Below are 15426 nucleotides of genomic sequence, written 5' to 3' on the forward strand. Positions count from 1 at the left end.
ACAGGAAAAACGTGTTGAAATTAAAACTGTATGTGAACAGAGGCAGAAGAAGCCGCCAGATAAGCCAAATTTAGGATTAAAGCCGGATGTTTTTTTTTAATGACCTGGATATAGACGAGGATCAATTGTAGAAAATAAAGAAACACTCGAGGACAAGTGTAGACAGATAGTAGTGTCTGTTAATATGCACGACCTACAACTAAACGTGTTGATTGACAGCGGTGCCCGAATTGAGTGCTGTATCTGCGAAAATATTTGAGTTACTGAAAGACAGACCTGGTATCGTAGTCATGCCAGTAACAGGAGTGAAAATTATCGGTGCTACTGGGAAGGCCAGTAAACCGGTCACAAAACAGATTTATGTCAACTTCGAGATATGTGGGGCACGATTTGAACAAGAGTTTGTCGTCGTGCCAGGCTTAACTACGGAAGTAATTATCGGGCTAGATTAGCTATTAAAGTACCGTGCAGTGATTAATTGCGAAAGCGAAAGTTTGGCATGTACGCCACAAGATAAAACAATAGTAGTTAGTTTTGACGAGCAGGAGACGGTGTGCATAGGCAATAACAACCTATACACATTTTTAACTGGCCCAATGCTATTGACGTAAGTATGAATTTGAACTACTGTAACGTGAGGAATCTCGGCATTGACAATAGTGTATAAAGTGGATTGGAAAGTATTTAATAAGTAATTAATTTTACTAAATGATTTAAGAGTAACTGATTATTAATCAATTGAAAAATCCAAGCTGCTAGTTTAAGTTTTCAGCTGAGTCACAGTAGATTAAGGAATATAAATATGATTTTGTAACTAGCTGTAAGATTTCATGAATTGTTTTACTAGTCATTGCCGATCTACTTAGACGCTGTTTTAAATTTCAGGCTAGTACATGCGTGTGATGATGGACAGCATTGAGTTATCCACTGTGATAGTATCAATGGACTCCTTGAGATCACACGGGAGTGATTTTTTCTGAAAGAATTCAGATAAACGGACGTTCTGGAAATGCCGTTACACAGGCGAGTGAGATCAATCGTGTCGCACAAGCGGGCGCAACAATACTGGCGAGGCGGAGCCGCTGTCGGCTCTTGTGCCGGTCGGCATTCTATGGACTTGCGGGCACGGAAGGCGGAGTTGTTTTTCTTCCCAGACAGCTGATGTGAAAGAATTCTGCTGTCAATATTTATGTTTTTTTTCGATCTGCTGTATATTATTTTCTTGTTTAGCGTTATGTGGACTCTCATGACGAGAATATTGATTATGAAAAGGTTATACAAAAACGTGTATTCTCTGTATTTAATTATTAATTTGCGTATTTTGATCTATCTGCTTTTTATGCCCGTGCACTCTGATTAATTTTGTAAATAGTATTCCATTTCTTGATACTGTTAGGAATTTTGCTGATTTCGAATAGCTGAACCATTTTCTATCTTTTCTATGGATTTTAATATGTTGTCAATCAGTTTTGTTTTGTGTAAGATGACAGAGTGGAATAAGGTTAGGAGTGTCTGCACTCAATTATTATGGTCTAAAATTGGTTTATGGTTAATTACCCTAATGTTAAATTTTCTTGATGTTTTGAGCATATGCATTTCCGATGTTTTTTTTTTTCCTTTTTGGGACATTTTCTGAGTCTGTTTAGGTTACACGAACATCCCCAGACAATGTGGGGCACGTGTAACGTCGTAAATGCATATCCTCCTATTTACATCTATTGTACTATAAATTTTTTTCCTTATTTTGTTAGCTGAAGATATGACATTTCAGTGTCTCTATATATTTAATTGTTTTACTACACACACACACACACACACACACACACACACACACATACATACATACAATTGGTTAGTTTTGTAAATACTATTTGTATTTTTACGCTGGGTCTTGCCTAGGGAAAACTATGCTATCGAACGAATACATCTCCACGTGGAGCGCAGGCAGAGGGGAGTTGGGCTGGAGTAGGGCGTTGGAGCAGGTGTGTTGTGTGACACGCCCGCGAGTTGCCGCACTTTCGGGGTTTGGCAGCATGTAATTGCGCTCGACTTGCTATGATAGTTTCTGACACGGTGCCGCGGACAGGAAGCATTAGCTGGTGCACATGAAGAGCTCGTTTCGCCTGGTGACAGCATCGAGAAGAAGGCGCGCCAACATCAAGCTTCTGCAACAGCGATGGCCGGCAATGAGTGACTGTCGCCACCTCCCCGACCGACGGCTTCAAACCTTCAAGCAACCAACTAGGAAGATTGGAAGCATGCAAAGTTTTAGAACTGTATGGCTCACCTCAGATTTTAAAATTGTCCCATTTGCCTCACAAAATTACAGCAACTTAGCATGAACCTTTGCTGCTCATTCACCCAGTTCCAGTACCAAGCAGGGTCCCTTCCTTTTCCGGAATGAATCTGAGTGTTGTTGAAATCCAAACGCCAGCATTAAAGTAATATCATTCCATTTCATTGCTTTAATTTCTAAGTTCAGTTAAAGTATTCCTAGCTGGCTACAATATTTAGATTACACAAGCACAAATTAAGAGTGCGAGTTTTGTTACCATATTTTAGCTTACCTGTGACTGCAGCTCAGCTTCGTATGTACTAAATCTTACTATTGTTAATTGTTCAGAATCATTTAATTCACGTTCGAACCTAAATCTCTTATTTCTAACTTGCGTAGATTCAAGTAGCTTTTGAAATGGTTGTTGAGGTAGCCAAAGACTAACCTTATTTTATTGAATTTCGTAGTGCTTCAGAAACAAAGTTCACTATTGACTTCAGTCAATAAACTAACTTTCAGTTTTCCGGTTTTATTAATTCTTTTACTAAATTATGTCAGAGTGTAGCGAAATTTATTACTTCTGACAAACATTCAGTTTTCACACAACACGTGTCAACCTTCAGTTGCCACACCTTTAGTGCTAATTATATGTGGATTAATCTTTCATTTTCAGTAATTATAATAGTTGTCCATAGGACTGGCGACTGTAATTCTCCCAAAATCTGAAATATGTAATTAACGCCAATTTATTTTAACGTAACACCGCACATTTACTTTCTTTATTAATTTTACCATGTTCTCAAAATTAATTTTCACCAATTTCATTTGCATTTTTCCTTTTATTTAGATGTAACCCTTTCCTCCTTCTTTACCTACATATTAACTACGGCGACGATTGCTTTTTCCCAAATTTCCATTAGGTGCACCCGGTTTAATTTACACTGTCATCAAGGTCGATAAGGGGGGGGGGGAGGGTACAGAGTGCAAAGAGTATTCATAACACTGTTCACAGATTGGATTGCATATGTAAGATCTTTTTATTTTGGCCTGTTCACGGCACGGGGGATCCTCCCAAAACTCTTCGTCCCTAAAATCTGTAGGTGTTACGTCCTTCGACACGTTATAATCAAAAAACTTTCTTTCGTCAGTCTCCATGCACTAGGGACTTTCGAGCTCCCTCTTCGTGTATCTAAATAATATTTCAAAATGAAATTCTGTCACCAGGTGCACTATTGAAATATTTTATTGCAGTTGATGAATAAAATAAATCAGAAATACTTGCATGCCACTGAACAAATCATGGGGCAAAGTTCTATTCAATTGTGGCTCTCTGACGGCCACGTGATTCTTTCACGTCACCCATAGAGACATTTTATGAACAACTGTCCATCGACATGCTACGTCTGGTTTGTTAATGCTTTGATTTCGGAGCGAAAGCTATATGGTCAGTGTTTTCAAAGTTGTCTAGAGGCTTTCCATGTTAAGCATGGTGATGCAGCCACACCTGATGAATTCCAGAACTGCCACCAACATCAAATGATAAAAATTAGAGAGCGACTTTTAACGAACGTATTGCGGCATTTTGAGTCTAACAACGAAATAAACCAGCAGTAGCAGCTCATTTCTTCGAAACTGTACACATTTTCTACAGTTTTCAAAATGACTCAGGGACATTAAAAATAAAGCTGAAAAATGTATGTCCATGAATATTTAGAAATTTTAATTTTCAGTACTTCGCAACAAAACACGTAGCGTAACCGAAGGATAACGAGTGCACCGGAGTTCCCAATATTTTGAAAAAACTTCGCCTTAAAGTATTGCACTCATTGTAAACTCTTGTTTCATACGATCTTCATATCTTCCTTGATGACTCATCACAAAAAATTTGTACATTTCGTACTTTTAATATTACGACTTATTTCTCGTAGCAGTAAGAAAGCTATAGTCCTTTACAACAGTCTATTTTTTCCCAATGTATCATATCTATAATGTGGAACTACCTTAAGCGAATGTACTCGTTTTTGCCCATACATAATTTTTATTTTCAGCAATTTCAGAATTATGCTTGTTGGTGACAAATGTAATGAAAACAAAAATAATTTAAAGGTATTTAGTCATGGACAAAAAGTGAAACATATGCTGGAAATACGAAGGTATCTTATAGCGCTGTAATTTGTTTCTATTAACTGTCAAATTTTTTCGTTTATGTAACAATGTCTCTTCAGGTACGATTGCTACACTAGTTAATGACCGAAAGCCTGATGGGAATCTTGGAAACAATGACGACAGAGCTTTCCCTAGAAAATACGTGTCGGAAATCAAAAGCAGATAACTGAAATACAGAAGCTAGTTTCTCTTATCTTATTTTTAGGTTTTCAGCGCGAGCCTTACGGTGGAGGTAGTAGATTTGTTGATGAATGTATCTCTGGAACATGGAGTGTTCAAATTGTTACTGCAGTGTTTCGCAGGATAAAACAGTCTTTCTTCCATGTTTATTTCTGTTGCTAGTGCCGCTCTGACAAATCTCTGTGTGCGCCGTAGTGTCCTCGTACCACCCTAACAGCTCGTTTAAGCGTTCGGTATTTCCATCAGTTTCATTAGACCTGTTATTATCCCTCAGGAAGTCTGACAACCTGTCTGTTTACGTAAAAAACCTACTCCGTCTCATTTGGATCCACACGACTGAGACGACGATACCCTCTAAAATTAACTATGCAGTATGGCTTACTGCGTTCTATGAATAAAAAATTATTCTGATGTATTAGGTATTTGAAACTACACGTTGTCTGATCGCAGCTCGTTTGCAAGCTTGTAGCATCCAAGTTGGAACTTGTAATCAGTAGCCTTCTATGAAAAAGCGAGCTGTGTTTCACATCGGTAGCGTTTTCGGAAACTGTTGGGTCTATGAGACACTTTTAAGATCTTCAAAGAATGTCATAATGAAATACCTTGGGGTACGCAGTACGACCCATGAAGAAACAGTCTTAAATTCACTTAGGAACTGTATGCAGCCGTCTATTAGCATTTCTATAATCGAGAGTAATATGCATTTTTTTCTAGTCACAGATGACTATCAAAAGGATTTTCGATAAATATTTATCACAGAATGTACTACGTCTACAGCATTTTAAATATAAACAGGTAATGGCAATCCCACCGTTGGTTTCGAACTCATTGCGCGTTACCTACGAAAGTAGACGTGAAATATTTCATTTAAAATTTCCAGATTGTGATTACATAATCGAATATTATGTAATATTTAGACACTTCAGTATATTTCCAAAGCATCGCGTGCTTTTGTTTTGACAAATTTCTTCGTGACTTCCATGATTCACTGTTTCTTCAAAATAAACACAGCGTAAGTTTTAGAACGTCTGTACTACCCGCAGTACTCCCTGAACGAGATGACGAATCAGTAGACTTTGCTGTTATCCCTTCTATTTACTCGAACACAGATTTATGATGAAATTATAGTCCACATTGCTAACAAAATTTGTTTTGAGCTCTAAAACATGCGTAATAATTATGAATGACAAAGAAAATGAAATTATCTGCAGTAAATGGTGTTAAATACTGTATGTTAGTAATATAGAGTAAAAAATAAAAAATATTATCTAGAGACGTTCTACAAACTTTCTTCTACTGTTAAAACAAAGTATAACATACAAATTATGGTTCATATTGTCGATTCTCCAGGTGCGAGGACCTCGGTAGAAAAATGGAGCCTCTATTACCTGAATTAGCATACAAAATTCTGTGTTCTTGTACTACTAAAGGAAATATACTGATCAGCCAGAACATTATGACCACCACCCTAATAGCCTCTATCTCCACCTTTCGCAGGTATAAAAACGGCGACGCGTCCTAGCATGGAATCAATGAGGCCTTGGTAGGTCATTGGAGGTTTGTCAACACATAAGCACGCAAAAGTCACTTTATTCCCGTAAATTAGATGGAGTGTTGGAAGGGGGGGGGGGGGGGAGGGGGGGACTATGAGCTCCGTCGCCACTTTCAGTCACATCCCAGTGTGTTCGATCGGTTAAGATCTGGCTGGTTGGTTGGCCACCACATCAGTTGGAACTCACCACTGTGTTCCTCGAACAACTCCATCACTCTGATGGCTCATTATCTTGTTGAAAAATGCCACTACCGTCGGGAAACATAATCGTCGTGAAGGGGTGTACGTGGTCTGCAACCCGTGTACGATACTCCTTGGCAGTCACGGACACTTGCACGAGCTCCGCTGGACCCGTGGGTACGTACGTGAATGTTCTCCGGAGCATAATGGAGCCAACTTGTCCCCGTCCCGCAATACAGGTGTCAAGGAGCTGTTTCCCTGGATGAAGACGGATTGGCGCCCTCCCATTGGCATCATGAAGAAGGTATCAGGATTCATCAGACCATGCAACGCTCTGTCACTGAGCCAACGTCCAGTTATGATTGCCACGTGCCCATTTCAGTCGTAGTCGCCGATGTCGTGGTGTTAATATTGGCACACGCAAAGCTCCTCGGCTGCGTAGGCCCATCGCTAGATGTGTTCCACCTAACGTGTGTCAAGACACTCTTATAGTCTACCCGTCCTTACAGCCTAATCTTCTTAGTTCCGTTAAAGTTCGCCACCTGCTTTGTTTTACCAGTCTGCGACTGCTATCTCCAACACCTGTAATGAAGGGGCGCCACCCAACCCCACGACGTCTGGACTCGGTTTCACCACATGTTGAAGAGGCTCACCTCATCACTCCACGAACACCCGACAAATCGGTCTGTTTCCGAAACACTCTTGACGAACCTCAGTGAAAGTCAGATCTCTCGCCTTCCTCCTTCTACATGCGGACAGCACTCTCGCTGCACCGTCCTTGTGTCTGGCTAGCAGTCATTCTTCGCCAGTTGACGCTGATATCGCCTGGACGGGCTTATAGCGATAGTAGGCCGGTGGTCATAATAGTCTGGCTGAATAGTGTACATCATGAGTGAGTTTGTATGTTTTTGTTCCTACTGTCTACGTAGTGGTACCATTTATTACATCTTTTACGAACTTACGTAGGGCAAATCCCTTACACTATTTGTGTTGTTATATCTTGACACAGTTCTATGTTTTGTAACGCTGTATGTCTCGTTGAATGATGTTTCCCGTAACCAGTACCATAGGCAGGAGAGGAGCCTCAGAAATTCGAGGCTGATTTCCCATTTGGCGTATTCGTTAAATGTAATGATTGGCTCGTTGCTCATACTAGTCTTTCTCCCTTGTATTATATAGTCTAGATACACGAGCCAATCTCGTGCAACGTCAGATATTCTTATAATTGCCTTATTTGTCCATTTAAGTGCCATACTCCTTATGTTATTTGTCTGCTGAATTTATGTTCACTAAGATGTGTCATTGTAAATGTCAAGAAAGCGGAAACATAAGTTAAGTGTGATTGAAGTAAAAAAAAAAAAAGATAAATTTAATTTTTTTTAACCAAAATTGCGATTTCCATGGTTTCTTGTATAACTATAAGCGAATGATATAAATTTTCTAAACTACAGACCATGGGTAACACCTTACCATTATCGACATCCGTAAAATTCCTTTGCACTGTTCTTATCATTGTTAATACTGCTTGGGAGCTCCATATCATTCTAACATGTCATTGTTCTACTTTCCTTTATTGTGTTCCGCTTTCTTTCGATAAGATCTGTGTTTTGTGACGTACTGAGTGTCAGTGCAACACTAACAGAAACGTTTAGTTGACAAGTAAATTAAACAGATTTTATCAAAATACCTCCATGTTATCCTTATTGTTACTGTAAATAAAAACATTCCACTAAAGTAATTTTCAGCTGACCGCATGAATAGAATGGTACGTCGTACATGTCCTCGACACTGTACCACTTACCTAGAACACCAAGGCGGTAATTGAAAGTGACAATTACGACGCCATTCTCAAGCAAGTACTCAGGTCCGTGGAGATCAGAGTTTCCACTGCCCACAGAATATCCTCCTCCGTGAATCCACACCATAACAGGAACCAGTTGTTTATCGACATTTGTCGGAATCTGAAAGAAAGCGCCAGAATGTAGTACCTTTTCTTAAATCAGACACAAGAATACTGAAAACTGCGATTTATTCCCAAAGAACACGACATACAAACGTTTCTTGTTCTAACGGACGGACGCTATGAATTCCAAAATCATTTCCGTGAATAATACATTAATTTAAATTTTAATGAGTGAAATTGGCTGTAAATACAATTTCATGAAAACAAGAAGGTAGTTTACCACATAGGCTGTACCTTATTTATAAGATCTTCTGTGTCGTCTGGCCCTTAACTGTCTGAATTGATTTAGAAATGTAATAAATATTTAAATCTAGAAATAAGATTTGTTTTATTAGGACTTATGTACACAGGATTAGAATGTAGAAATCAGAGGACATTTATTTGGAAGGTCATTGTAATACCATTACAAACGCGTTTGTTTTTACTTGAAAAATTCCTTTATGATGGCAACGGATACGCATATAACAAAGAATATGTATACTGGCTTCTCCTCGTAGCCTCATACCGAGTGTCATGGCACCGCGTTAACTCAATGGGCTCTTAATCGGAATGACAGCTGTTTGCCAAAATGATTTACGTTTTCTGACGTTTTCCTAATCGTTTAAGAAGAATTGTGTCCTTCCTTCCCGAATTTGTGAGTGTGCTCTTACTCTGAGGACATCGTTAATCTGTAACAGTCCTTTTTTAACAACTTCAGTCCTCTGTGATATTTTAGACTGTTTGAAACTTTACGAAAGGGAAGGAAAAAGCTCGGCAGGTATACCGTAGTGAATTTCATAAAAATTTCTATGATATTATAATTAACGTCGAGTAATAATTTCCGAACACTACAGTAAATATTATCATTTTTATTTTTTCCAAACGACCTTCTCTGTTGTTAGTAACATTTGGAGCCAATCTTCCCCAGTTACTAGATCATTACACTTATCTTACGGATACGAATAGGTGTACTTTTCTTATCAAATTAATTTCAGTTTGTTTCTTAACGAAACATATTCCATTTCGTAATTTTAGTTATCTCTATGGGTTAGTCTGCAAGATACTGCGATAATAATAAGCATATCTCAGAAGAGAGAGAGAGAGAGAGAGAGAGAGAGAGAGAGAATGTCTCAGAATTGTAAGATAAATAGAAACCGAGCAACAGCTACATGATTAAAATGACATTAAACAATAAAAGGACAACATAACCCCAGGTGAAGATGATCTCATAGCAGAACCTTAGAAGTCAGTGGAGATCTAAGTGTCACGATCGTAAAAGAAACACTAGATAAGGTCAGCGACACTGAAACATTTCCACAAAACTGGTAGGTTAATAAAGGGGGATAAAGCAAATAGTTAAAGTGGTATTTCATCATTACATTTAGAATCCAAAATCTCATGGAAACCTGTTCTGTCATAAAATTAATTCTGAATTAGACAAACAAATTGAAGTGCAACGTATTGGATACAGAAGTGTTAGATTCTAATCGGAGTAAATCCTAAACCTTACACAAATAATTATCAAATAAAAAGGTAGTGCTAAATACTTGTTGATTTTTAAAAAGATTTACGAATCGATAGAGCGTCTCCATTTTTAAAACCATGAAATAATTGACTTGATATAGGAAAATTCTTGAAATAATTACACAAACTATTACAGAAACAGTAGCTAAATTTCTTGAGACAACTCCCTTTTATATTGTACCAGTCGCCAGACTAGAAGACGGTCTCCGAACACTTGTTTTCAATTGCATGTCTTAAGAAAATGGAAAACATAAAGAAAAAGGAAAAATTAATACCAACGTAAAACTGGATGGATCGCAAGAAGCATTAAATTCTTTGGACTTTGCAGACGAGCTCTTAATAATAGACTGAAAGTTATAGAGTGCAAACAAAAGGCTAGAACTCCTGAAGAAGGCAGCCGGTTTACGAATATGTTTAGAAAAGACTGGAAATCTGACCAATGAAAGCAACTCACGAAGAATTTTAATAACGATGTACGATAATATCAATGAAACAGGAAACTTTAAGTCTTTGGGTGAAAATATAGAGTGAAAACTGAAAAATCTGTTAAAACGAGAAATGAAAAATTAAAAGACTGAAATCTGTAGAGTAAAAACATATTTCTAAATATGTTAAATGTAACGACTGTAACATAACCGTAAAATCTAAAAATATAGGGTAAAAACTGAAAAAAGCTGTTAAAACTAGAAATGAAAAAAAAAATGAGAAGCGCATACACGGACGTGAGAGATCTGTAGAATAAAAATATATTTATAAATATGTTAAATTTAACCATTGTAAGATAATTGTAAAACCCGAAGTCGTCTATTGGTCGGAATCACTACCATTATCTAGATTCAAATGGCGTTAGGAGATACTAAACATAAAATGAAACGTGGATAAAGGTTAGGTCCAATCAAGAACATAGAGGGCATTTGGGTTTTGATTCCAAATATTGCAACGTACACATTCTACTCCCAATAAATTGCTGATATCAAGAAATGGATGTGTTAAATTCTGTGAACATCTACGGGGAAGGAAGGAAGACAAAATAACAAAGAAGATTTACATATGAAACTTCCTGGCAAATTAAACCTATGTGATGGGTGAGGAACAGAACTCAGGACGTTTACCTTTTGTTGACAAGTACTCTGGAAACTGAACTTGACGGAATCGCGCTTGAGTAGCTCACTTAGTAAAGCATTTGCCTGTGAAAGGCCAGGGTTAGAGGTTTGAGTCCTGACGTGCACACGGGACTGAACTGTCACCTTTTAATCAACGCACACCCCACTGCAGGTGGAAATTCGTTCTAGAAAGAAACCTTTAGACTGGGATTAACCAATGTATCCACAGTATCCGTTTTTCCAGGAGTGCCAGTCTCGCAAGACATATATGAAGTTTGGAAGTTAGGAGACGATGTACGGGCGGAACTAAAAGGGCTTGAATGGACGTAAGTCGAGCTTGGATGGTTCAGTTGGAACAATTGTCCGCGAATGGTGAAAGTCCATTTTCGATTGCTGGCCTGGCACACAGATTTAATATACCACGAAATTTCATATCAGCTCACACTCCAAAGCGGGACAGCAGGCAAAAAAAGGACAAAAGAAAACTTAGAAAAAATGAATATTGGACAGGAGAGCGTACTCAATAGAGGCATATTAAGAGTACAAGTCAAGAAATTTAAAGGTTTTGGGGAAGATAAAACTAAAACAAAAACTGGCAGAGTCAGATGATAAGAAGAGAATAAACTCGTGGTGAGAAAATGTAAGATTTTTGGAGAAGGATCAAAGAAAATGGAAATAAATAACTACCTTGATATGGTTCATAGTTAGCCTGAAATAAAATAAGGATGTGGTTGATCAAAGACAAAGAGAGAAATTAGATAAATAACGTTACTGACATGCAGTTTCCCCTAGTTGATAAAACATCCAAATAATATGAGATCCTTGCGTCTTTCCAGATGTTCGTAAATAGAAAGGACATTATTATTTCTTTCAGCTTGAAATTTGTTTGTTTTGTGCAAATCTGACGTTTTGAAAGTTTTCTACGGTGAGGGACTGACTCAATAACAGCATATAATCAGAATTGTCTATAGTTATTAACATTCCATCTATTTTCATAATTGTATACAAAATCATACGGCTAAATGACATCACGAGCGGAGTACTCTCCAGTTCTCTCCCGCATTACGGTTGTTGTGTTGGTCGAAGATGTTACATTAACTCTATGTCAGAAAAAAAAGGAATCGTCGAACTGAACAAAGTCTGCTACTACAGGATAAGTGGTTTATCTTTGCCTCCTCAGGTATAGAAATTCTAATCCTTAGTAGAGAACAAAGGAGTTTTCAGTTCGGACACTTTTGAAGGACCCGCGCCCTGGATCGTTGCGTTGCCGCTATTCCGCAGTAACTAGATGATATTCGCTACGTCCCGCTCAATCTGCGCGACACAGACGAATTAACTTCTCACTAATTTTACCATTAGAGATCTTTTCTCAGAAAAACTATTTAAATCACGTTATGTTAAGTGATTCATGAAATTAATAACTAGAATCTTTTATTTAGTGGTGCAAGTTCTGAGCCATGTAGCCATCAGCTGTCTACTCAATTATTTTGTAACCTTTCTTATTCATTATATAAATGCTTTGCACTGCATTACTTCATTACTGGTTATTTCGTCAATTTAGTGAACTAGTGTTCGCAACAAACGACTGGACCTACTTCCTTTGTTGTCTTATGTGAATTCCAATACCATCACTGTGGCCGTAACGCGACCATATACCTCCTAAATGATTAAAAGACTGAAGCGTTGAAATGTGTGATGCACTCTAACATTTTGGAGAGTAATTTATGACTGTAAATTTGATATTTTTCGTGCCATGTGGCACTAAGCACTAAGCACTAAGCAGTCCGTTTCACCAAGTTGTAGGTAATGAGGTGTAGATCAGCGTAGTTTTTACAGAAAAGGGTTGCTCTTTCATACTGCATAAGAATTTCTAGTTCTTTGAGGGAGTTTCATATGATTTCAGTTGATTAACGATAAGAAAGTGAAACCTTTTCTCACATGTTTTCATAGAAATTAATTTAACGTTTAGAGGCTGCTCTGATTATATCTTTACTTGTGTTTTACGTCACTTAAATAATTTTTAGTGTATATAGTTCATCAAACGAAAATAGACTTTATGAGTTTTGTTTCATCATGAAATTATCTTTATTCACTAATGATTTTACCCTGATGTACACTATATGCGATGTGTGATAAAAATATGTCCACTGATCTAAGGGGAATTTGATTTTAGCCTGGAGTGTAAAATCAAAACCGTCATTTTTAGGTTTCCTTGATATAGTAAAATAATCTTTATTCACAAATGATTTTACCTTGATGTGCACTATATGCGATGTGTGATAAAAATATGTACACTGATCTAAGGGGAATTTGATTTTAGCATGCAGTGTAAAATCAAAACCGTCATTTTTAGGTTTCCTTGATATAGTAATCAGCACTTAATTCAGTATCTCAACCATTTGTTTATCACATTCCGTGCCAGTACGGGCATACTGCTACAAAATTAAGTCACTATTTCGACAAGAAAATCTGAAATTGTATTTAGATGCTCGCGTGGGCAGTACATAATACAAAGAATTTTCGGACTGAAAGAAGGAGAACCTTTGAATCCACGGGGTTGGGTTCAAGCTAATCCATCTCACGACCACTTGTTTCAGGATACAGAACAGCATTTCTTTTCCTACAGCCTAGGAGCAAGACTGCTTATAAAATTTTCAGTTGAAGCTAGATCCAAAATATTGGAACTGATTGTATGTGTTGATAGTATGCAGCCAGAATCATTTATCGGGTTTGCGCTTTTGGTTAATGATTAGAAAGGAATTTCTGTAGCGATTCTTGTGAATTTTAGTGTGCCTTATTGATATATATTTTGATGGTTACATTTTTTCTGTCGTTTTGAAACATTTCAATCTTAGTTGCAATATTCAGTCTGAGATATAATATTCAGTCTTAGTCAGATGCAGTAGTAGATATTAGACAAATACGCTTGGAGCACTTAAAATTTTTCTGGCATTATAACCGAAAAACACAACGGTCTACTCGTCAGCATTCTACTCAGTATCACATAACTGGAGTAGAGTGCAAAGATAGAGCTTTCCAGTTCGCGTAAAGATGTATTAATTTCAGGCGGACCTTATGGCTGTCGTGCTGCTCAAAGTTTTCAAGTTAACTGTGTGCCAGTAAGACAAGAGGTAGTTAAGAAAAGAGATGGTTGAAATTAGAAAATTCTGCTATTCCAGGAACCAGCTCGACCTTTGAATCGACAAAAATTTTAACTGGAACGTGAGTGACAGGAGAAAGAGTGTTCCGATACATGAAGACTTCAGCTGATACAAAATGATAGTTGCTTCGAGTGTGACTCAGATCGACCGAACCATTCGAGTGTGAGGCAGGTCGACCGAACCACTGACCTCAGGTCTCATCGAAACCGGCACTAGATCCCTGTATCAATAGGACTTTTCAGATGTGAAACTTCCTGGCAGATTAAAACTGTGTGCCCGACCGAGACTCGAACTCAGGACCTTTGCCTTCGCGGGCAAGTGCTCTACCATCTGAGCTACCGAAGCACGACTCACGCCTCGTACTCACAGCTTTACTTCTGGCAGTTCCTCGCCTCCTACCTTCCAAACTTTACAGAAGCGCTCCTGCGAACCTTGCAGAACTAGCACTCCTGAAACACATCTTTTCAGATGTGTTTGCGATGCAAAGTTCTAAACCTCCAGTGGAACTGAACTAGCAGTTCAGAGGTAACCGCTACATTCAGAATCTAGTCGAGCATTAAGCGTCCATCTAGCGGCATATGTTTAATGAAGATTCCATTAGAGCAATGATCCACTACTGGAGGAAAAGGGAAAAGATGAAAAAAGGTTTAGCGGCCTAGTTACGACGTATTCGCTACAGGCAGAGCACAGTTTGGAACTGCGGGAAGATAGGGAAGGGAATCGACCATGCCTTTACAACATCATTTTAGCGATTTCCGTAAACAACGTAAATCTGAAATCTACATAGCCGAAAGTGGACCTTAGCTTACCGAATGTAAGTCGTCTGCCAACCACTGCCTCTTTTCACTCGGTGGGTTTGAAGAAAAGTGTGCGGCATTCGACGAATGAGTTTTGGAGTTAGTTCTCTCCAACTGAAACTGACTTAACATCTTACGAGTACGATCAGAGAATCCTAGATGATGTATCAGAATACGCCTTCTAGCGACTTATTCTCGGTAATACCGTCCATCTCCCAAATGTACTTTTAACCAACGTAGATTTTCTCATTTATGGGAAAAGAAATTGTTAACATCACACAGCTTGCAGTTCTGTCTAGCATAGTCTAATTTTGAACATTGACGTGTGAGAAACACAAGACTTACCTTTGGAGTGTATACATTTATATATAAGCAGTCTTCATCTCCCGCGTACTCTTTCGTGATGAAGTCACGTTGCGGAGCTATGTGACCTTCTTTCATTGCATTAAGAATGCCAGACCATTGCTCTGCTGGTTCTGGATCCTGAAAAAAAGGGTAGGCTCAATAACAATGAAAAAAATTGTACAATTTGAAAGCTAATGACTG

At 38.2% G+C, this 15426-nt stretch overlaps 1 protein-coding gene across 1 annotated transcript in view; it reads right to left on the bottom strand.

Moving 5' to 3' along the window:
- LOC126336235 (juvenile hormone esterase-like) overlaps positions 1 to 15426 on the bottom strand; it is an 80667-nt gene that overhangs the window by 37967 nt on the left and 27274 nt on the right. Inside the window, exons 2-3 of the mRNA XM_049999725.1 lie at positions 15226 to 15363; positions 8155 to 8314 (exon numbers count right to left, since the gene is read on the bottom strand). Coding sequence (XP_049855682.1) covers positions 8155 to 8314; positions 15226 to 15363 — 298 coding nt within the window. The remainder of the gene's footprint in view (positions 1 to 8154; positions 8315 to 15225; positions 15364 to 15426) is intronic.

This window comes from Schistocerca gregaria, chromosome 2 (genome assembly GCF_023897955.1).
Source record: "Schistocerca gregaria isolate iqSchGreg1 chromosome 2, iqSchGreg1.2, whole genome shotgun sequence".
In the NCBI taxonomy this organism is placed as follows: Eukaryota; Metazoa; Arthropoda; class Insecta; order Orthoptera; family Acrididae; genus Schistocerca; species Schistocerca gregaria.